Source organism: Danio rerio, chromosome 14, assembly GCF_052040795.2.
Source record: "Danio rerio strain M-AB ecotype USA chromosome 14, GRCz13ab, whole genome shotgun sequence".
Classification (NCBI taxonomy): domain Eukaryota; kingdom Metazoa; phylum Chordata; class Actinopteri; order Cypriniformes; family Danionidae; genus Danio; species Danio rerio.
In genome coordinates, this window is record NC_141034.1 from 18076145 (window position 1) to 18101220 (window position 25076).

The following is a 25076-nucleotide window of genomic DNA, read 5'->3' on the forward strand; positions in this document are numbered from 1 at the left end:
CAAAAATACCTCTCTTGCCTTCTTTGCCATCATGTTTAATGTTTAACCGGCATTTGTTGACTAACAATAACCAAATGCAGAGCAAGACGCATGCTTCTTGTTTATACTAGAACGCGCATGCCCAGATTGCCCGAATGGTCACGTGATATACGTTTTTGGTGGCGTAGTGTGGACGGAGATATGTTCAGAGACGCTTGGTAAAACGCTAGTGTGGACGCAGATCGTTTTTGATCTAAAACGCTGTTTTAAAACTAAAACGCACTAGTATAAACGGGGCCTGATTCTTGTAAGACCCCAGTGACAGACGAGTCCTCGCATTGATCCTGAAGGGCCAGCCTGTACACCAGTCAGTGACCTTGCCCACCTTCAGCTTCTATACAATGGACGTCTAGCGTTCTCCAACCTCGGACACCTCGACTGATTTGGCCAGAGGAGAAATGGTCGTGCCCAACTGAGCCTGGTTTCTATCAAGATTTTTTTTTTTCTTTCACTTTCGCCAATTGGTGAAGTTTGTTGCTCGCCGCTGTCACCACTGGCTTGCATGGTTCAGGACTTGTTGAGCTGTGCATCAATGGATTTGCTCTTCAGTGTTTTGAGTCTCTGCGGTGAAAATTAAACCACACTGAACTAAACTAAAATGAACTTAAGTGGTTTATTTATAAAGTAATTTCGAGAGGTTCACGCGATTATGATTGAACACGGCTAGTTCTACATTAATATGTATGATCCACCAACCAGACAATTCCTAACTCACTATAAATAGCCAGGGTTTCTCACTGCAGTCATTTTCGATTTGAAGAATCCCCCCTTCCACTCCTACTCCTCCAACTTTCCCTTCATATGGTGGTACGGTGGCCCTGTGATTAACACTGCTGCCTCACAGCAAGAACGTCACTGGTTCTAGTCCTTTAACAAGGCCGGCTGTCGTTTCTGTGTGAAGTTAGCATGTTCTTCCTGTGCTTGCATGGGTCTCCTCCAACATTAAAAAAACATGCACTACAAGTTAATCGATCAATCTAAATTTGGCACTAAAGTCAAACTCTCATCCAGCAGCATATCTTTTTATAGCAATCATTTTCTTTCATTCAGCTTTTTGAAAAAAGGGGGAGTTCTCGAGACCTACCTGAGCTCAAAGCTCCCTTCTCGCCCTGCAAACGGCTCAGGGCTCTCTCCCAAGACAGCATGCCAAACTTGCATATACTCAATCATCAGTTAAGTGTGAAATTTTAACAGCATGGCTAAAATGGGGGGAAAACTAAGTTAATTTAAGGGGAAACTCATAAGGCAGGTTTGAGTTGCCAAACTCAGTACATTCTGTTTTGTCTTCGTTCAGAGAAAGAAAGTTCTCTGGCAGCCAAAGCTTGATGTCAACTGAACATCATTGCAGAGATTCTAGTGTACCTGAAGAGTCTGAAGCAACAAGGAAATAGATTTAAACATCGTCAGCATACAGAAGAAAGGAGACATTAAGACCCTAACGGCAGCATTCATTCATTCATTTTATTTTCGGCTTACTCCCTTTATTAATCAGGGGTTTCCACAGCGGAATGAACCGCCAACTTATCCAGCGTGTTTTACACAATGGATGCCCTTCTAGCTGCAACCCATCACTGGGAAACACGCATGCACGCCAAACACCTATACATATACAAGGCATTTGCATCCACAGAACTGCCATTCACCTGATATTTTCTCTTTTTCTTTCTCTGTAAACCCTAGAGATGGTTGTGCATGAAAATCCCGGTAGGTCAGCAGTTTCTGAAATACTCAGACCAGCTTGTCTGGCACCAACAACCATGCCACATTCAAAGTCACTTTCTTCCCCATTCTGATGCTCGATTTGAACTGCAGCAGATCGTCTTGACCATGTCTACATGCCTAAATGCATTGCGTTGCTGCCATATGATTAGCTGATTAGAAATTTGCGTTAACGAGCAGTTGGACCTAATAAAGTAGCTGTGAGTGTACTTTTCATCAAATATTTTTTTTTAATGTGAATGAGAAATTCACTAAAATATTACAATAACAGAGTTGATATAATCTAAGATTGGTATATCCTAAATATTTTTCTACAAATGATTGCTAGAAGAAAACATGACATGCCTTAATGTCTTTGAGAGTTTCCAGCCAGAGAAAGCGTCATCATTTAGAGCAGTGTTTTACGGATTGTTCTGCCTTTTTATAACTGATGTAAAGGAGTTGACCAGAACCCATGCAGGAGAGACACAAACTGTATTTTGTATCGCTGAAATTGCAATTAACAATAGATAAATAAGTAAATAGATACTTTATGCATTTGTTGACATGTCCCTGAGTAAACATGAAAAAAGATGAAAACTAGACTTAATTGTTAAATAATAATTGAGGGTAAATGCATGATTCTGGAGGCAGAAAGTTGAAAATAGCTAAAGTGACTCTTTACGTTATTATTTAAAATATAAAATGTCCTTAAAAACATTATGTTTAGAGATAACTTGATATAATTTGTGATATTATTCAAAACTATTTCATTACTTTCTTTGTAATTAACAAAACACTGGAGATCCAAATGTACCACCAATTCTAGAATCACCCACTTGACCAGCAAAGACCCAGCTTAAACCGGCAGTCATGTGTCAAAATCTTCCTTACGAGGATATGCTGGTTTTTCGATGTGTCTAAAATAGTCAAATGTGGCATCTAGTACTGTATTTATACCATGTAGTGCCACTCCTAACAACTAATATCTGTTTTAACTCTAGACATGCTTTTTAGCACCACTTAATGGATATTTCACTTGGAGGCTGCCACTAAAGATGCAAGAAGCAACATAAAGCACACACAAAAATGTTAGCACTTATTTTTCATTAGTCTGGCTTCAGCTCTATTAATTTTTATGGCAAGTGATTTTCTTGCACCTTTCCTTTTCTGAGACACCATTTTAGAACTAATACATACTCAACTTTAAGTAACCCATGGTATTGCAGTGGAATGAGAGTCTGCTTTTAAAACAACACTCAACACCTTTTTGAAAATAGGCTCACAACTGAACTGTCCCCTACTGTTAAACAGTTGGGTTTTACCATTTTTGCGTTTTTACCTTATAGATCATGTGATAACACAAATATGACCAGAGTTTCAAAAGCTTCTGTAGTTACCATGTGTACTAAGACTGATGGAAATAAAGAGTTCCTTTTTCTAGGCTGATATGGTAGTATCATACTTTCATTCTTGCGTAATAATCAAGGAAATCTGCTGCTTTACCATGCTGCTGTCCTTGATTATTACACCGATATGAGAGTATACTTCCTAGCCAAATCGACCTAGAAAATACTAACTTTTTACTTTCCGTCAGGCTTAGTATACGTGATGTAACTAACAGGAAAATGATCGAAACTCTTTGGCAGTGGTGGAAAGAGTACTGAAAAATCATACTCAAGTAAAAATGTCGTTACTTGGCAAAAAAATGTAGTGCAAGTAGAGTAAAAGTATCTGTTAAAAATATTACTCAAAGTATGAGCAAAAAATAGACCTTTCAAAAGTACTCAAGAGTAGCGAGTAGTGAGTATTACATTGTAAAAAGCTGATGCATTTACGTATAATTTGTGGATGTTTGTAAACGTAACATTGTGTGGTGCATTTAGTTATTGCCCAGCAGGGACACAGTGCATAAGACGTTAATATTAGGTTAGATTTAGGTCAGGTGACAAAAATTCAATGTGTAGCCAGCATCTAATGACAAGATTATTTTTATCTTCAAAAATGATGTCAAATGTTGTTGATGTTTGGTCGATTTGTTGTATTAGAAAGTGACCAAAATCCAACTCTGAGCCAACATCTAAAACCAACATCATATTGACGTCAAATATGATGCTTATTTGTCAGGCAACCAAAATCTAACATCTGATAGATGTCATAGTGGTAATGTCCACACAACATCAAGCGGTAACATTAGATCTTGATATTTGGTTGATTTTAGGTTGGACGCTGGCATCGGCCTGACGTTGGGTTCTGATGTCAACCTGAGTTTCATTTCCAAACAAAATGTGACATCCCCACAACGTTAGGGTACATCGTCAATCTGATGTTATTTGGACGTCTAGTGTCTGCTGGGTGTTTTAGCCCATTCATACAGTAAACATCCGTCATCTTCTCCTCAGTGACATGCATCTAAACAGTCTCTGAGTCAATGTGTGTAAAGATTTTGGAAATCTTCTTGGACACTTATTGCTTCCAGTTTGCTGCAATTATAAATCGCTCATATCTCGAGGTTGTTCATCAGATGCAATTTACCTTCTATGTGCGATTTGATTAGACGGGAATCAAAGGACTGATTTTTCTAAACCCCATAGACAAGAAATAAAAGTATCGACTGCTGGTTGAAGGAAAGTAGTGGAGTAAAATTTCCAACACAGCACTAAAAATGTACAATAGGGAAAGTAAAAGTACACTTTTTAAATCTACTTAGTAAATGACAATTTCTGAGAAAAACTACTCGATTATTGTAGTTTGAGTATTTGTAATTTGTTACTTTACATCATTGCTCATTAGTCATATTTGTGAGAGATTCTAATGGTCAAATCCAATTCAATGATTTATGCTAAGCTAAACTAAATGTTCTTTTTCCAGACCCGGAGGTTGCCTGAATGGATTCAAAAATGGTAAAACTCAAATGTTTAACTTTAGGAAAGCTTTAAATTGAGCCTATTGTCAAGAAAGTGGAGTGCTCCTTTGATCCAATCCCACAGCAATTACCCCAGTTGAAAAGAATTGACTCATATCTTTATCCTACACTCAAGACACTTTCAGAAAACATCAGCAAAACATGTTCAACTGCAGAAATAAAGGATTTGCCGTTTCAGTCTTGTGTGAAACACACTAGACGCAGTCACGGGTTTGGAATGTTAATAGGCTGTTTAAATCAGAGAGTTTAAAGGCAACCTGACCCTGTGGAGGAGGGCTGAGCACTGACTCTGACTTCCAACAACCAAAACACCACCAAACCCTAATCCCAAGGCGACAATAATGTAGTTTGAGGGCAGCCGGACTCTTATTCTGTTTGCGTGACCCCTTGCAGGAGGCAGGAGGAAAGAGGATGTTGATGCACTTGCCTGCTCCGACAGATAATAGCAGCCCCATCCTAGCTGTTTTCTGCATCCGGGATGCCACCCCAGGTGCTCTCCCCCCACTGCAGGTCATAAACTAAATGCATTTGTTTATCGGCAGAATTAATAAGATATTGCTGGCAGATACATGGATTTTACTGTGGTGTGCAAATGACATGCGTTTATCATAAAAGGAAACTTTCAAGGTTACTGTGCCTGTGAAACAGAGCGCTTGTTTTTGTCCATTTTAGAGGAAGGAAGAGCTGGACATAAATCAAAACTAAACCTCTTCCTGCCGTCACTAAGCCTTGACACAATGATGGACAGAATGAAGAAATGCAGGCTCGCATTTATCAACCAAAGAGAAAGCGAACATTGACTACTGATGAAGCAGGAATAAGAGGCATTCTTTTTTTTTCTATGATGAAAGGGAAAATGATTGCACAACTCACTGGAAAGAACAGCGTATTTTACTTAGCTTCCATGTAATATCTATAATTACTTTCCACACGTATCTATAAGACAATAATAATGAAAAGAATAATCTGCAATTTGCATGTCACAGAATGTTGCTTTCATTTTTTTGAAGAATTGGATAAATATCTGGGATAATTTTCACCATACAGAATAGATTTCACATGTATTTTAATACAGTTCTAATTCACTCACTTCACCTTAGCAGGGGCGGATTTAGCCATGGGGCAAAAGTCCTGAAATGCACCCTTTCTTATATTTTATGTCTATTTATTTTGCTGTTTGTTTCAATATCACTTAATTTTGAATTCACAACTAAAGATTAAATATTGATTTTTTTCTTTTTTAATTTGACTGCCAGACTGTTCCATGATTGGGGGAGGTGGATATTTTATTTTATAATATTAACATTACATAACATTACATTATTATAATAACATATGTTAGTGTGTATTAAATAATGTTTAATTTTGTAAAAATGTATGTTTGACTCTTAGTATACAAAATATGATACAAAACGATCTTATAGTTTATAGCAGGGGTCTCAAATGCCCCCTCTTCCTTTCTCCGGCTTGCAACTTGAAAATATCACGAGATTTTTTTCATCACATTTCTATACATAATAGTTTTAATAACTCATTTCTAATAACGAATTTATTTTAACTTCGGGGGGAATTTATTTTACTATATATTAATAAATAAATTTGTTATTGTTTTAAAGTAGCTTACTATAGTAGTTACAAGTTCTATTGGATTGCAGCTCCTGGGGTAATTACATTATATTAAAGACACAGCAATAGCATCAGATGAAGCAGATTGATTTTATAATACTAGGTTAAACTTTCTGGCACATTTACAGCACTGACATACATAAAAAAAAAAAAATTAAACAAAGAAAAGACTTGGGTATATTGGTGTGTTTGCGACATTGCATGCAATGTTTCTGTATTTATAAACACCTCAGAGTATATTGGTGCTTACGAGTCACTGTCTGGCATTGTTATTTTGGGGGTCGCAGGCTGAAAAGTTTGGGAACCCCTGCTGTAGACAATCGGGGAAAATAATTGTTTAAAGGGGCTAATAATTTTGTCCCTTAAATGGGTTTTTAAAAGTAGCCGAAATAAAACAAAAAAGACTTTCTCCAGAAGAAAAAAATATTATCAGACATACTTTCAAAATTTTCTTGCACTGTTAAACATCATTTAGGAAAAAAAAAATGTAAAGAGGGGCTAATAATTCTGACTTCAACTGTATATATATATATATATACATATTTATTTCTTTTTTTTATTTTTTATTTTTCTTCGTTGTAGTTTTACAAAAGAAAGACATTGAGAAGGACAATTGCCAGTAAATTCACTATAGTTACTCTTTGCTGTTCTTATGCTATCTGTAAACTTTTGGTTAAGCAACAATTTATTGGAACAGAATAATAATAAATATTATTATGCCTATTATTAAATTGTAGTATTTTTGTAGCAATTTAAACTACCCTTTCTAAAAGGAGCTTTGACTGCATATACTCTAAGGAGGATTTTTAAGTGCATCAATTACATCAGGTTTCCCCTTTTCTGTTGTGTTTGAATGTTAAAGCGGCCCTCTTATGAATTGTCAGTCATTGATATGGCCCCCAGCCAATTTGAGTTTGAGATCCCTGGTTTATAGGCATAACATTTACTTCTAGATATTTATTGTTGGCCCCTAGATTTCCTGGAGCCCTTAAATGCTTACTGGTTAAATCCGCCCCTGCACCTTAGTCCCTGATTTATCAGAGGTCGCCACAGTGATGAACCCCCAATTACCTGCCCTTCCAGCCATATCAAAATCTAAATTTCAGCATTGAAAAATTCCTGGAGTACAGTAAATAATGAAATGAAGCAAATGCGGCACTGATACTACTGTTCTACACCAATCTACACCAGACAAAAGAATAAATTAGGAATGATGATAAATGTAAAACAGTAAAAACCACTGGTCATCATAGCTGGATATAGACATATAGATGGCTTTTTACATGTCAGATTGTCACTCAAAAGGGAAGTGGAGGATGCGGATGGCTTGGGCTTTTTGGCCGTGTTCACTGACGCATGTGCTGAAAAAGGGGAAGACTTTTCCTCTCGGCCCACTGGAGAAGGAATACAGCAGTGTCATGTTATCTGCATTATAAAAGGACACTTTACTTTCCTCGCAATCCAGGAAAATGCCAATCCTGCAAGGTGAGGTTATCACGGTCAGCCGCGTCCATGGCTGAGTGCCAGCTGAGTACTGGTTGGCATCACGCAGCCGCAGGGTCCAGTAGCCATTATCAGGACACAGTTTGACTCTGACCTGACGATTCACAGATTCCAGAGCAACACCCAGATCCCATTTAGGATTGTTACTAACATCCACTTCCCAGTAATGGCTGCCTGACTGAAAGCCCTCTGTTGCAAGAATGTTGACGCATTGGAGGAAGCGTTTGGTATCGCACAGGTAACTAGTCATTTGGTTGCTCTCAATCACTTGGGTTTTGTTCCTGGAAAGCTGTAGGCTGGGATGAGCCGTGTCCTCATCAAATATCAATGGAGATGGGCCTGGGAATACAAGGCATGTTATTATAAACGGCACTGATTACAAAACATTTATGGCTGGGAATTTTCGTTTTATTTAGGTGCTGGAATCATTTGAAGGGATTTTCATGACATTCAGATTTGTTAATAGTTCTTGATTGCCTGTATTCTTCTGCTCAAGCGAGTATACAGTAAGACGATTCAGCCAACAAATAGCTCATCTTACCTTTTTTTGGTTGATTAAATGTAACAAAGCAAAACTATTGTGAGCAAATGACTCCCTTTGCTGTGTACTAACCAGGATATAAAGTCCTGTTTAAAAAGGTAATCAGAGGTTTTTGTCCTAAACACTTCCAACTGCTGGGTAGGTATCACATGCATTTGTCAATTCGATCTCAAGTGGATGAAATATGAGTATAAACAAAGTCTGAAATGCTCACATGGTCACGCAGACACACACAAAATCTGTCTGCCCACTCACCTTAATTCTAAACATTGCACGATGCCATGAAGCACCCTAGCCAAACTGATTTTAAAGTCTAAACTTTAGTTTGAAGGAGAAAAAAAAAAGTTAAAACCATAATGTTCATTTATCGGTCTTGATTCAAAGGCACATTGTTCTGCATAATTTATTTATTATCAGAGCATAAATGGAAGCTGCCTGCTGCTCTCTGTAATTTAGCTTTTCCCATTCACTTTATTACTGGTACTATTTAAACTGTATAGAGAATGCATTTTTTGATGGATCAGAAAAAGACTATAGATACCACCTGAGAGCATCAGATTCTTGTTTGTTGTTATTTTTTTAAATAATAATTTTTGTATATCATTTTAATTTTCACTAATATCCACAGAAGAAGAGAACAATTAATTTATCCCACATAAATAAAAAAGGTGAATATGTGAACAAAAACATGTATTCTGTCAAATTAGTTTTAAAAATATTAATTGTATTATGCATTTAAAGGGATGGTCCAAGAGTGTATTTTTAAGGCTTGGTTGTGTTTACAAGATGCAAAGCAATGCGTGTACATGCGTCATTTGTTAAAACAATAAATAAATAAATACTAACAAGAAAACGACTGTCGTATTTCCTAGTTACTTCAAAAGGCCCACACTTAAGAGGCGGTGTGTGATTGGTTAGCTATCATAATGTTCTGTGATTCGCGGATCAGCTTAATGTCACCGGGAAAAGAGTCACGCTTACTGTCAGTCAGAGTAGCTGTTAGCTGCATCAGTTTGAGCCCAAATTAAAGAGAAACTGAAGAAGACACAGCTGAACCTCATGCCTGCTCTGACAAGTGTCTTTCACATATATTCAAAATAAGCATGTGTAAGTAATATAAAGTGTTCACTAGGGATGCACCGAATATTCGGCAACCGAAATTATTCGGCCGAAAATAGTCAAAAAAGCCCTTTCGGTGTTCGGCCGAATAAGTAAAAAGGCCGAATAAATTTTGCCGAACAATGTTTTTAATGCCGCGATCAAAAAGTAACCCGCGTAGAGTGAGAGGCGCGCGCTTTATGCAGCAAACATGTCAGCAGTGTGGAAGCGCTTTAAAGTGTAAGAGAAAGAGGCAAAAACGGCCGTTTGCAGACACTGTTCTGCTGAATTTTCCAAAGGAACGTTCTCTCTCTTCTCGCCCCCTTTGAGCAGATAACAAGAGAGATAAGCTCATCTGTGGCAGACGTCATACATTTACGTGCAGCACTAAAGCGTCTTTTAAACAAAGAGGCTGAAACAGACCACGGAGTGAAAACAGCTAAAAGTGCGCTCTTAGAAGCTGTCAGCGCACTATTTAGTCAGGCGGACTCAGAACACCTTTACTTTTTTCGCCATATAAAATATCATTACTTGGATATGGGGAAAAAGCTGCGCACACGAGAAATGATCCAGGCCGAGTTGGACTTGGGAAAGCCGCTAGGTATTGGAGACGGACGGTCAGGTGATGCACAGCGCAGGAGATGAAAACAGCGCAGAGAGTAACGGGCTCGTACTACAGATGAGCCGCGACTGTTTAGTGCTGCATCTCATGTCATCGATGAGAAGAGGAACCGACTTTCATGCGAGACAGCAGAGAAGCTACTTTTTATAAAGAAGAACCTGCCACTTTTCCTAAAGAAGTAGGCCAAGTAGGCTTATGTCTAGGACAGTTATTCATTTGTTGTCATCCACATTTTTTGCACTATTCAATGCACATTTGTTGTTGTAGACATACAGTTGCATTCTTTCAGCAGTCAGTTATAGGCCTAACATAGGCTATGCAAGAAGGGGGGCTTCAAAGATGGCCAAATAAAAATATTTTTTTTATTTTACAAATTTATTTATTTTAAGTTATATTGTGCTTTGTTTGTAAATTATCTGCTGGAATGTTAAAAAATGTTCAGTGTTAAATAAATATTTTTGAAATTGTATTTTTGTTATTTGATTTATTTCTCTGAAAAGCAACACAAAATAGTAAAAAGCTAATTTTTACTATTTAATTATTGTAATAGTGAAAAAATTGGCAAACTAAATGGAAAAAAAATGCAAAACACCGCATTCGGTATTCGGCCAAGAATTTCATTATTATTCGGCTTCGGCTTCGGCCAAGAATTTCATTTCGGTGCATCCCTAGTGTTCACATATATTTTACGAGTTCATTACTTGAGTTGTAGAAAGCAGGGAAAGCAGCCGCAGAGACACACTGCAGTGCTGGTGAATAATGTGGGTGTTTATAGCAGTTTGATGGATAAATATGAATTTGTAGCTAAATTCTTAACTGTGCCAAACACTATTTTTCGTTGTTTACATCCTTGCTACAACATACTGTTAACGCTAGAAGCTGTGCATGCAGTTGATCAATTTCAACAAATAAAAATACAGTACTTTCAGGTTGTGGCTCACAATCCACAGCTTTGTCTATTATGGTTGGAGCTGCTCCTTCTTTGAGGAGTTTTTAGCTGAATACAGCACTGAACTGGGAGAGATTCTGGAAGCTGTTCTTTGTCAAATGGAAGCTATATCTTTTTTAGATGATTCTCTGGAGCATAATTAAAATTAAATTGTAAGCACTTCTTTCTTTGTGCCGTGTCTTTTGGAAGTCCAAATGCAAAAACAGAACAAGCTCTGTGGAAATAGCAGCGATTGGATGGCATTTTAGGGCAACGCGGTGGCGCAGTGGGTAGCACGTTCGCCTCACAGCAAGAAGGTTGCTGGTTCAATCCTCGGCTGGGTCAATTGGCGTTTCTATGTGGACTTTGCATGCTTTCCCAGTGTTCGTGTGGGTTTCCTCCAGGTGCTCCGGTTTCCTAAACTTTGTTCGCTGTAAGCTAACTCAACGTAAAAGCCAATGTCTCCCTTTGCATTGAATTTTGAGTGTAATTGCATTCATAGATGTTATTTATGTTCACACAGCTACATTACACGTCAACTAAAGTTTAAAATAAAATATAGTAGTGGACCACCCCTTTAAACCAACTTAGCAAGTTCTTAAAGCATCTTTACAAAAGCCTGTCTGTGTATGCTCAGAATTGCCATATTAAATGATTTGTATAACAATTTGCATAAATAAAAGTTTTTGAAAATTGATGCTGCTTCAGGTTTGGTTTCTGTGAATAATGTTAGATGCTAAATATGCTTTTAGAGAGCACATACACTCTTGGAAATAAAGGTACAAGAGCGGTTACTAGCGTGGTACCTTTTCAAAAGATACACATGTACTTAAAGGGTCCATATGGGAATCTAAAAAGCTTATATTTTTACCTAAACATTTTAAGAGGTACACTTTTGCACTTTCTGTGTACTAATATGTGCCCATGATGTATTAATAGGTAGCCTTTAGGTACAAATGTGTAGCTTTTAAAAAGGTACCACCCCAGAGAAAGCTGTCGTACCTTTATTTTTTTTCATTGGTTGATTTTTGATTGCTCTTGTCGTGTCTTGCACAATGTTAATGTGGACAGACCAACAGTTTATAAATGGTATTTGAATATTCCTTACCAGAAACAGTTAGAAGCCTGCTGTTTTTTTTTTTGTTTGTTTTTTATAGATTGGTGAAAAAAGACTAACAAATCAGACTGGAGCCTAATCAGTCTAACCACTCACTCATTAAATTGGCTTGATTTTTCTAATATTCACTGAACAGCAAGTAATTAAACATAACTTTCATCATGTCCCCACTTGATTAACTCCAAGTGTTTTATATAAGGAATAATTTGATGCTTGAGTCACATCAGTGGTTGCACCTGAAGCAGTCATTTTTAAAACCATGATTTGCCTCCTACTTTTACAAGTAAAAGATGTATACAGCAATTAAAGAGTACATTATCCTGTCATTGTTCTGTATAATTTTACACCTTTTTCGAGATTTAAGACAAGTCTTTTATGTCTCCAGAATGTGCCTGTAAAGTTTCAGCTCAAAACACCCATCAGATTATTTATTATACCTTTCAGAATATTGGAATTTTCTGCTCTGAACACAATGTAGCTGTTTTTGTGGCCTGTGCCTTTAATGCTAGTTCTCCCCACCCACCGTTTCCACAAGCCTGTTATAGAGTGCCTAAATCTCCGGCGTCAGATAAACAGCACAGTGACAGACATGAAGGAAGCAGATTTCAAGTAATGTTTGTGAGAAATACTACAGTAAGATCTTTTCCGATGATTATTTGATCTATTTGTTGTGGAGTTAATTCAAGCCTCTCTGCAATGAGTCACACACAATGTCGTTACAAAGTTCACCTACACACACAGCTTTTTGCAAGGCTACTGTGACAGGATACACATTAATATCCACTGCTGTATGGTTATGTTACGTTAATGTACAAAATAAACCTGATTTAAGGTCCACAAACCAGGGATGAAGCGTCTTTTATAATTGTACTGAAACATGGCTGTATAGATAAAGACGGTAAAAATTCTGTAATTAATTACAAAAATGCACTGTTGTAAAACTCATTCTTAATCACATTTGATGATAATTGATGATCACAGAGAGCTGAACAGATCTTTTAATCCTACTTGCTTTGTGCATGTCCTGTCTTGTTGATATGATTATTTGCATTACAACGTAGACATGTTAATAAGTGGCTGTAAATCAATTCGGTGGGCGGGGATACTGCACTCCTACATCACGTTGCGGTGGGCCTCAAAATTGAAGTGATTTGGAATCTATTTTAAAGTCAGGAAATTTTAATTTACATTTTATTGCCTTTATATCACCCCAACATGACTGTGGACACATACCTACACACAGTTCTGTCCAAACAGCTTTCAAAAGATAATTTTCATTATAGGTGCCCTTTAAATGAACCCAAATTATAAAAGGGATAGCTCACCCAAAACTGAAAATTCTGTCATCATTTACTCACCCTTTACTTATTTCAAACCTGTTTGACTTTCTTCTGTTAGACATTAAAGAAGATATTTTGAGGAACGCTGAAAACCTGTAACTATTGAATTCCATAGTACCCATTTTCTCTTACGGTTACAGATTTTCAGCTTTCTTCAAAATATCTTATTTAGTGTTCAACACAATAAAGAAACTCATAAAGGTTTGGAACTACTTGAGGGAGAGTAAATTGAGAAAATTTTGGCGGTAGTTATCCCTTCAAGAGAAATGCATATAAAGATATGAAATGTGGTTTGACTATTGACAAAAACTACATTAGAACAGAGTTTTTTTATATTGATGTACATGCTTGAAAAGTCTAACCGATGGATGTTTCACTTAAATGAACAGGAGAGTTAGACAACTCCAGTTTTTCTTCATTTTCTGAAAAGGGTGTAGCCATAATTTTTTCTAGAAACAAAAACGCTGTTACTGCTGCTTAAACTGTCATCCTAATCTTAGCCTAACAGGAGCACACTACGCTCTTTAATAAATCACTGAATCTTTCACTCCTCCAAGGGGTGTTACTCAGTGTACTGTCACTATGGCAATAACACCATCTGTTACAACGGAAAATAACTATCAGATAGTTTACCAAGTCAATTCCCTCAATACTATGCTTTTTTAAATAACAAACATTTAAAGCACCACGCGGTCACCGCTAATTAAATATATGGTGATTAGTCATAAAGCGGCAAAGTACAATGTATTCATTACCTGGATTCAAATGTTGAAACATTTTTCGCCACACAATGTATTGAAGTGGAGCAATACTTTTGCTTCGGAAGGAATTCAGGTTGATATTCAGCTCTTGCAGAGGTGATCTGGAGTCATAGAGACATTCAGAGTTATGGAGAAATTAGTTCACTGTAAAAAAACACAAGGTGCCACACAATTCCATCATATTGCCCCAACACTAATTAGGATAACTCGTTTTTACAAATTTAAGTGGATTGAACATTAAACAATAAGTTGTTCGAAAGAAAACTTAAGAATTGTGTTGTTTCAACTCACTTTAAATAAATGGTGGTTTGATCAAGCAGCAAAAGTATTTTTTTTGAGTGAACACAAGCCATCACACCATATGATCTAATGTCAATTTAATGCCCTGTTTCTATGTACAATACGTTTTTTAAAGAGTTGAATATTGTAACCAATCACAAAAATGTCTGTATGAGTGAATTTGTGTTTCTCAATTATTGTATTATTTAATGTGAAGACAAACATTTATTTTGGGACAACTGTGATCAATAAAATTTTGTGTAAAAGTATATTTGGTCTTACTACTTCCACTCATTCGATACATTTGTACAGATATGTCATTCATTCATTTTCTTGTCGGCTTAGTCCCTTTATTAATCCGGGGTGACCACAGCAGAATGAACCGCCAACTTAACCAGCAAGTTTTTACGCAGCGGATGCCCTTCCAGCCACAACCCATCTCTGGGAAAAATCCACACACACATTCACTCATACACTATGTCTTATGTACCGCATGTCTTTGGCCTGTGGGGGAAACCGGAGCACCCGGAGGAAACCCACGCAAAGGCAGCGAGAACATGCAAACTCCACACAGAAACACCATCTGAGCCGAGGTTCGATCCAGCGACCCAGCGACCTTCTTGCTGTGAGGCAACAGCACTACCTACTGGGTTTCATTAATTTAAACATTTTTTTTGCTATTATTTGTGAGCCTCGACAGTTTTAATATAGCATTTACATTTAATATGCATATCATTCACTTTAATATCATTCACTCCAATCAATCATTTAGTTTCTTTTTTCCACATTTTAAAACAACAGTTAAATCGTTCAAACAGTTTTTGCTAGTATCATCAATTACTATGGAGAATACAGAAATATGATTTCGCTAAAGCTAGTTTAAAGGGATAGTTCACCCAAAATCAAAAATTCATGTCATTGTTTAATCAACCTTCACTTGTCACAAACCTGTTTGAGATTCTTTAGCCCGTTGACTAATGAGGTTATTTTGAAAAACGCTGAAAAACTGAAACTACTGATTTCCATAGTCTTTGTTATTCCTACTATGGAAGTCAGTGGTTACCAGTTTCTAACATGTTCCAAAATATCTCCTTTTGAGTTCAACAGAAAAAATAGACTCAAAAAGATATAAAACCACTTAAGGGTGAGTAAATACACAACCTGACAAAAGTTGTCACCCATCTAAGTTTTAGGAACAGCAAATAATATTTTTTTTTTGGTATAAGTGGCTATGAAAGGCAAAGGCATTTCACATAAATAATGTACAGTAAAGAATAAAAAGTCATTGGGAAGTAGAAAAATAATTAATATTGTGTTTGACTACCATGAGCTAACTAATTAATAAATCATTAATAAATCATCTGGAATGGCACAGAAAGCATCCTTGCAGGACTCCCAGAGTTCATCAAGATCATTTGAATTCATATTCAATGCCCCCTTACTCATCTTACCCCAGACATGCTCAATAAGGTTCATGTCTGGTGACTGGGCTGGCCAATCCTGGAGCACCTTGACTTTTTTTTGCTTTCAAGAACTTTGATGTGGAGCCTGAAGTATGAGAAGGAGCACTATCCTGCTAAAAGAAATTGCTACCTCCTGTGGTTTATAATATAATGGCCAGCACAAATGTCTTGTTTACTCAGGCTTTTGATGTTGCCATCTACTCTGCAGATCTCTCGCACTCCCCTATATTGAATGTAAACCCAAACCTTGATTTTTCCTTCACCCAACTTGACTGATTTCTTTGAGAATCTTAGATCCATGAGGTTTCCAATAGGTCTTCTCCAGTATTTGTGATGATTAGGAGGCAGTTCAACAGATGATTCATTGGGAAAAAAAAAATCTACCTTCTGCCACTTATCTAAATGATCAACTAAAAGTCAAGTTATTATTTGTTGATCTTACAACTGGGATTGACGACAAGACTTTTGTCAGGCAGTGTAATTAGTCAATTTAAATTTTTTTTAAAGCGAATTCTCCCTAAACATAATGTTTTAAAATAAATAAATAAATATATAAATAAATAAAAGTGTTTTAATTGCTACTTACCTGGAATTTAACTTTGGAAGCTGTACAAGGAGGAAATAGAAGAAGACATGTTATTTTGCTGACTTAACTACAGAAGCCATAAAAAAACAGCAAACCATCTGTCTGATAATTAACAGCACATGCTCAAATCACTGTAGAATTGATTTTTCTACAGTTCTGCTGTAGTGTGAAATATATATGAGACTCTGGCTGCAGCAACACCTCACTAATAACTCACTCTGACAACCAGCACTCTGGTTTCTTGTGTAAATATGACATTAATATTCCAAATATTAGTTCTATGACAAACGGATACGCTCCAGCAGCATTACAAATGGAAAAGAGTCGCTATAATCACCTCTACAAGTACAGATTGGTCTGTGCTGCCGGCGGTCTGTCGTAGTATGTTGATGTTCTTCTCCACGTCTCTGATGGCCACCTGTAGGGCCTCCAGATGTCGCTCCAGACCCTGCAGCATTTCCTCCTGCTCTCTCTTCAGCTCCTCAATCATGGCTTCCTCCTCCACCTGCAGGAAGTGATGCAGGGCCTGGAAGTCGTTGTGCACTCGGCCCTGCAGCTCTGCTCCTGTTTTCTGAAGGGAGGGAAAGGGAGAGAGTTAAATAATCTCAGTTCGCAGGAAGTGTCGCATTGTGATCTTTCTGGATGAACAAAGACCCACTTTTATTTTCTCCATCTTGTCTTTGTCTTTGCGGATCATACTGATGTAGGCGTCTTTCATGGAGCACTGTGATTCCAGACAGTCGTTTAATTCCTTCTTTGAAAAGAGAAATTGGTATACACATACATCGTTTTTACAGTAAATCAAAGCAGCAGTTTTATGATCGTCCACTGTTGTGTTTATTAGGGGTGTAATAGATCACGGTTCGAAACGGATCATAACCCACAGTTCGAAACACACGTAACCCGCAGAGTAATAACTTTTTTGAATTTGTAGGTTAATCCAAAATTTATAACACTCGCAGAGATATCACCTCCTGCATCATTTAAATCACGTGTGTGAAAGCATTTTAGCTTTCCTGTAAAATGTAATGAGGACAGAAAAAGCTATGGTGGTACCTAAATGCTTTCTTAGGTTATTAAAGGTGTTTTCTGTCACTGTTTGCTTAGCCTGCATTAATGCATTCAGTGTACAATTAAACATTTAAAGATCGTGATCTCAAATAAAACCCGTGCAACATGAATGATTAACGATAATGATTTACATATTTATTAATCCTTCGAAGCTCGGCATACAAATCTGTTTCATCAAGAGAGATTCAGTTTTTACACTTTTTTCAGTTAGTTACCAACAATTAAATAACACAGAAGCACTGGGATATCAGTTTATAGTTCAGATATAAACACTGATGTTTATGGTATTATTAAAATGACTGTTTAATGGAACTTGACACTGGTCAATGTTGTAGCAATTATATTGTTTAACCAACAGGTGGCGACAAACAACCATCAAAATGAAGTAACTGAATAAGTTTTCAAAAATGATCCACCTAAAAACATGAAGTTTTATGTGTGAATTGCTCAATCATTAATTGAAAGTAAATATGATCTGTTGTACAAGATCTTAGATTACTTTATTTAGCATTATTAGCAACTGTAGCAAAGACAATTTTTCGTATTGAATATTTTCCTTTTTTTCAGTTGATTCCTTCTTTATTTTTATATTTATTAAAATTACAAGTTCTAAATGATGTTTGTTGAAACCAATGGTTTTTGTAGTAATATTTTGTATAAATGGAAAGCAACTGACATTTGCCTCCTGCCATTTTTGCTTATTCATATCATGCTATGATCCATGACTCAAAAAACTTAAGAGTGATCCGAACCGTGAGATTTGTGATCCGTTACACCACTTAACACACTTCTAGATACAAGTATTCAGCTTAAAGTTATATTAAAAGGCTTAGCAAGGTTAATTAGGCAATGCATTGTGTAATGATGGTTTGTTCTGTAGATCAAAAAATAATAATAATAAAATATTGCTTAAGAGGGCTTATAATATTGACCTTAAAATGTTTTTTTTTTTAATTATTAAAAACTACTTTTATTCTAGCCTAAACCAAACAAACTTTCTGCAGAAAAAAAAAAAACCAAATACTGAAAAAAATAATACTGTAAATATAATTATTTACATTGTTTAACATAATTTGGGAAATATTTGGAAAAGAAAAGAAAATTCACAGGAGGGCTATTTATTTTGACTTCAACTGTACCTAATACAATCTAACAATCTGCTTAATAATAATAATTTTAAAAAAATAGTATGCTTGAAGAGCCATATGATTACACGCTTGGTTGCCTACTGATGCATTACCTCAGTTTCAAACATAAAAAGCCCTTCGCAGGCATTTGGGGAGTGTACGTCACCTTGCAGTGCACATGAATGTGAGCAATATACTGACTGAGGAAAAGAAACTGTTGAAGAAATTCGTTATTTGTATTTTATGTGTACACAAAAGAATTCTCGTAGCTAGATAATATTCCAACTGAAACACATGATCTGTTTTTGAGGAGGTTTTTGGTAGCATTAAAGACTTTAAATTGATCTAGACTTTTGAAGTTTGTAAACCTTGCTGTAAATGGAGGATGGGGAGCAATCAGATTTATCTAAAATATCTTAATTTGTATTCCGAAGACGAACAAAAGTCTCAGGGGTTTGGAATGACATAAAAGTGAGTAATTAATAATGTAATTTTGATTTGGGGTTGAACTAACCCTTTAATTATACAAAGTTTCTAAACAGTACATTTATTAGTTTCTACTAATATTCACAAATTATATAATTATTTAAAAAACTCCCCTGACTTATTTCAACACTATAACCTGAAGATATCTTTTTTCATCCATGTCTTTCATTGATCACTTCTTTTTGTAATACAAATTCCCAGGTCAGAGTTCACCAAACATGAACTTTGCTACGCAGAAAAATTTGTATGAGCTTGCATTTCCTGTCCCGTGTAAGAATGCAAGTCAGATGAATGCAAAATTTAAGTGACCAACCTGTCAGGCAGAAGCAAACCCAATTACACATTCTATTCAATGACAAATGACTAGGCATTTACAAAATCTAATTTTCTAATTTGACAGGCTAAATGCATCTTCGGTATAGAGTCTGTATAGACAGTATCAGCAATACAAGGTTTGTTGTCGAATAATCATGAGATCGTGAGATGGGTTTACAAAAACAAAACAAAAAAGACAGCATTTTATCAGTAAGGATGAAACAGCTTAAAAGAGCCCAAAGTGATATTCAGTAGTCAACAATTGAGGTGGAACATTTGAAAAAACAAACCATATTTCAAAATTGTCCTAAAACAAGGTAATAGTTTTATCAGAACTTTGATGAAAGGTTTTTATCCAGACCAAAACTGAATAAAAGAGAATACAAAGAGAAATCTGTACTAAAATACAAAATGAAAAAAATTCTGTTATGTCTGAGATATAAGATAGAAAGTCAGAGACACCCTCAGCTTCAGTTATGATTCTTTGTGCTGTAATAAGTCATTTGATATCAACATTTCATTTTATGAAGTAATTAACGATTTCTAACCTAATTGATATTGTTTTATCTTCTGACTGCTGTTATTAGTCTCACAATATTTTTTCCAATTTGTGAAAGTCGTGAGAATACTATCATGGAGTTTTTCTTTAGTTTTTTTTTAGCAAATTTTATTTTTTTTTATTTAAAAAATAAATAAATAAAAAATATATATATATTTGTGATACATTTGCACTCTAAGTTTATCCTAACTATACTGACTTGTACTGCCTAGAAACCCGGAAATGCACTGCATTTTCTCACAATTTATAAAAACATCCTGCATTTTCTCACAACACTTGCAAAAAGAACGGAACAAAACGGAAATGTTACAAGACCCAAAAATCTGACGGATTTGACATGACTATTGCCAAATTGCTCAGTGAAGTTGTAGGTGATATTTGAAAGGTGCGTTTTTTGTTTGTGTACTTTAACATTCTGATTGCCTTGTCTTTTTTTTTTTTATTAGCCTTATTAGCCAGAACCTAAATTGCCAGGTCCATCACGTTTAAGGGGCTTTTTAAAATATTTCCATTGCTTTCCATGCTGTTTTAAAGTGCTGTGAGAATATTCAGAGCGTTTTATTAATTAAGACAGAGTGTATGTGTGAGCCCAATGCAGGAGTGCATTAAAGCAATGCAGTTAAACAACAGCATATTGCTCTATTGTTAACCATGACACATTCACTATTGATCCACACAGTGGCAAAAGCTGAACTATTTTGAAACGACCACCACGAGTGTAGGAACAGCTGATGGTGGCCAAAGCAACAACTAACGGCAGAGGATTGTGAGCTCACAAACGCATTTAAATCCATAAAAACATTGGCATGCGTCACATTTTCAACATGGTTTTATATGTGAATTTAAAAAGTTAACCAGATACAGTAAAAGCCACGTGGAGCAGTAACAAGTAACAAAACACAATTAAACATAATTTGCAAGCTAAAGAAAACAAGGAGGAAACCAATTCCTGACAAGCTCTAACGAATTCCCATACATCAATAGTCTTTTCTGATCCTTCCTTTAACAAAAGGTAGACGAATCCCCCATTGTGAGCAAGTAGATTGCTGAAGCACTCGTCAGAAAAATGACAAGAACGCAGCACAAGGCTGGGGCTAAAATGCCAAGGTATTTTTGCAAAAATAAACTTTAACCAATGACTTTTCACAGTCTCATCTTTGGGTAGAGAAAATAGCACCAACTTTCCCTCACACTTCAGAACACATCGTCTTCACGACATGATTCAACCAAGATCTGCTGCAGTGTCTGTCTTCTTTTTCTTTCTACAGTGTTTTTGGGCAGGGCCAGGGGTTTCAATTTTCCCTGGTCTGCGCGCGCAACAATTGGGCAGAGTTCTATATTGATGTCACACCTACCACTCTGAGTTTACTCTTTTATAGATGAATCAATAGTTTTTAACACACACTTTCATATTTAAGCCGTAGTCTGATATTTTACTTCAGTTAGAGCGGTTACACACTGCATGGAAGAGGTCCATAATAAGGACTCTTTAAAAATGTGTTTGCGTTGTGAAGATTTGCTGTCAAACAGAAAAGATATTTTCTTAATTTACTGGCGTTTTTTGTATTTTCTTAAATTGCAGCACATTAAGCTCTCCCGTCCACCATACTTGTGTATTGTGCATGAAATGTGCTATACAAATAAACCTGCGTTGCCTTATGCTCAAGTTGGCCAAGGGATTTTTCTGCACTATTTAACAGAAAGCTGCTTGGTGTGAAAGTGACTTCCAAGTGAGCTGTGCTTCACACATCAATAAACCAATGACAAAACACAATGGGTCTTTCGCCTGAGAAAGTTTGCTAATGTGACCACGCCTAGGCAGCCGTTCTTCTACAGAATAACTTGTAAAGGTGGCCAGAAGAATGCTAACAGAAAGTCTCCAGTCTCATGGCTGCTTTGTAAAGCTTAAGGCCCAATCATCAAACACGATTAAACCTTATCGCATAAAAACATAAAGTTAAAGACATCTCAAATCCTTTATCATGAACAGTAGTAAAATAAACACAATACTTGGCAATAAAGCATAGACCAAAATCAAATACAAAGTTCATTTGGTGTGTTGAAATCCACAAGTCATATGACAAAACCATATTGTAGAATTTTTTTAACAAACATGTGACTGTTCAGACTTTTGTATTTAAACAAATGAGGATGTGAATGTTTAATAAAAAAAAACAGAACTTGTCAATTAATGTTGAAACTGCTGAAATGTTCAATATTTCCCAAAAGCAGCAAAGTTAAAAGTGAAAGAGTGCTTATCATGCAGGTCATGAGATACTATTACAACATACATGAAAATAGTTTAAATTACTGGTAAAGTAAATTTAGGGGTATTTACTGTTCTTATTGTATGAAAGAGGCTAGTGAAAAGACAACCCACCTCCAGATACTTAACCGATGCAGGCGAGGAGCTGGCCCTAACCTTCTCCACCAGATTAGCAACTAAATAGTTGGTCTGAAAGCAGCATTTGTTGGGAAACTCTTGTCTGCACTGAGGGCAGGTTACAGGACTCCTGACACTTTTCCAATAGGACACAATGCATCTCCTGCAGAAGTGATGCATGCAACCCAGCATCACTGGCTCCTTGAAGAGCTCAAAGCAGATGGCACATGTCAGATCTTCTCGGAGACTCGTCTTACTCTTGCTGGTCGCCATATGGAGCAGATCTCTTGCTGTTAGTTTCACTTCCACTTAAGCTCCTAGTATAATGAAAATGAAAAGTCATCCCCTGTCCTCATTTTTAAAGGGACAGTTCTCTCTAAATAAAAAAATATCTTCATTTAGTCTTCCTTTACTTGTTTCAAGCCTGTTTGTGTTTTTTTTTTTAGCTGAAAACATTGACTTCTATAGGGAAAACAATTATGTAAGTCAATGGTTACAGGTTTCCAGCTTTCTTCAAAATATATTCTTTTTGCTTCCTCTAAAAAGAAACTCATAAAGGTTTCATACTACATGAGGGTGAAGAGTGTGAATTTTCTTTTTGGGTGAACTAACGTTATCTCTTTAAGGTGTAAATGTCCTGAAAGAGAAACCGACAAACGTGGGGGGAAAACACTGGAAATGTACTGTTGTTTGTCATATCACATTTCAGTAATTCTAACTCATCAACTTATATGGAGGTTATTCAGATCCCAAATAGCTTTTGAAAATGTGTAGTTATATAGTTTAAACGTGTGTAAAACTGTATCGATAAACTAAAATAGTATATTACACATTTACTCTACTGGATTTATGTATTCTGTACCAGTATATTTGCTTACAAAGCTAACACATTTTTCGACGATTCCTCTACATAAGCCGCATTTCATAACAGCTATAAAGTTTACACGTAAACGTTTTAATTACATAACGTAATATATAATCTATTTTATTAAACCAAACGCTCATCAAGTGGCAGAAGTTGTGGTAACTTAACACTCACTGAGAGCTTTAAAGGGGTGTAGACTGTAAACATTAGCTTGATGTGAGTTAGCTACACGGCTAAAAACAACATCACCAATTACAGGGAAATACACAGAAAAACTGTTACTGAATGAAACAATAAACATTATGTAAATACGTGAAATAACTCACACTCGCTACTTTTTCTTTGGTTTGGTTTGCTTTGGTCTGGTGCTCAACGACGTCCCAGAGAGCGAGGCTCCGTCCTTCTGTGTCAAGTGTCTGCCTTGCTTTCGGTTTATGGTTTAACATTCATTATGACTGATTCGGCACAATGGGTTCCTTAAACAACTGATGAAATAGAAATGCAGGAATAAACAGAAAGCACTGATAACCCTGGAAGGAATATCAATATTTAAAAAAATAATGTTTGTTCACACTGATAAGCTTAGAATAATATTTTAATATAAGTTCATGAGCTATGGGGGTGGTGGTGTAAAAATTGTTCAATTTTTATTGACTGCAGGATGGATTGGTCAAAACAGCCAAACTGTAAAGAGATAAATCATCTTAAAATTAAACATTTAGCATAAGCCTACTCACTACTTACCCTAAAACCAAATGAGTTTCTTTTGTTGTTTTTGTTGTTGTTTATTTTGAAAAATGTTTTAAACCTGTAACCATTGACATAGGCTAGGAAAAACTCTGTAAAAATCATATGATCAATTAGTCCTGACTTTTAGGTCATAGTAATTTATTAAACTTAATAAAAGTTAATCATGTTCTAACTTAATTTAATAAGTTACGCAAGCTGTTTTGTGTCAGTTTAACATAATTTGAATTGACTCATAGGGTTTAGCTTAAGATTTTAAGCCAACCATTTTTTTTTACAGTAGGCCACCATCGAAGTCAATGGTTACAGGTTTCCAGCATTTTTCAAAACAACTTTCGTATTCAAACAAAGACAATAGCCTACAAAATAAAGGGATTTAAATTTAATATCTAATTGAGTGTTTAATTTTTTTCAAACATAAAAAACAGAAATAGAATTGTTGAAAGTTCAATGATGAGTAGGCAACATGGTGGTTCGTGGTTATGGAAGCCTCACAGCGAGAAGGTCGCTGGTTCAAGCCCCAGCTGGGTCAGTTGGCATTTCTGTGTGAAGTTTGCATGTTCTTCCTGTGTTCATGTGGGTTTCCTCCAAGTGCTCTGGTTTCTCCCACAGTCCAAAGGCACGTGGGTGAATTGAATAAACTATTGCTGGACAAATTGGCATTTCATTCCGCAGGACTAAGCCGAAAAGAAAATGAATGAATAAATGAATCAATGAATGATGAATAGGCGACATGGTGGTTCGGTGGTTCACTGTTGCCTCACAGCAAGAATATTGCTGGTTCAAGCCCCAGCTGGGTCAGTTGGCATTTCTGTCTGCATGCTCTTCCCATGTTCATGTGGGTTTCCTCTGGGTGCTCAACCACAGTCCAAAGGCATGCGGGTATGGGTGAATTGAATAAACTAAATTGGCCGTATGTATGTTTATGAATAACTGTGATGTTTTCCCTATATTGGTTAGTATATTCGCTGTTTAAAACATATACTGGATAAGTTG

The 25076-nt window shown here is 36.3% G+C and overlaps 2 protein-coding genes across 5 annotated transcripts in view; one reads left to right on the forward strand and one right to left on the reverse strand.

Moving 5' to 3' along the window:
• Positions 1-25076, forward strand: part of immt (inner membrane protein, mitochondrial (mitofilin)) — a 905839-nt gene that overhangs the window by 734385 nt on the left and 146378 nt on the right. The window lies entirely within an intron of this gene.
• trim105 (tripartite motif containing 105) lies at positions 6832-23744 on the reverse strand. 4 transcript variants are annotated; one of them, XM_087280001.1, is made up of 7 exons: positions 23660-23740; positions 22466-22785; positions 17186-17278; positions 16865-17098; positions 16528-16547; positions 14194-14300; positions 6832-8131 (listed from the first exon to the last, which is right to left on the reverse strand). In XM_087280001.1, exons 2-7 carry the CDS (start codon positions 22739-22741, stop codon positions 7584-7586), a joined length of 1278 nt encoding a protein of 425 aa, XP_087136127.1. In that variant the 5' UTR covers positions 22742-22785; positions 23660-23740; the 3' UTR covers positions 6832-7583.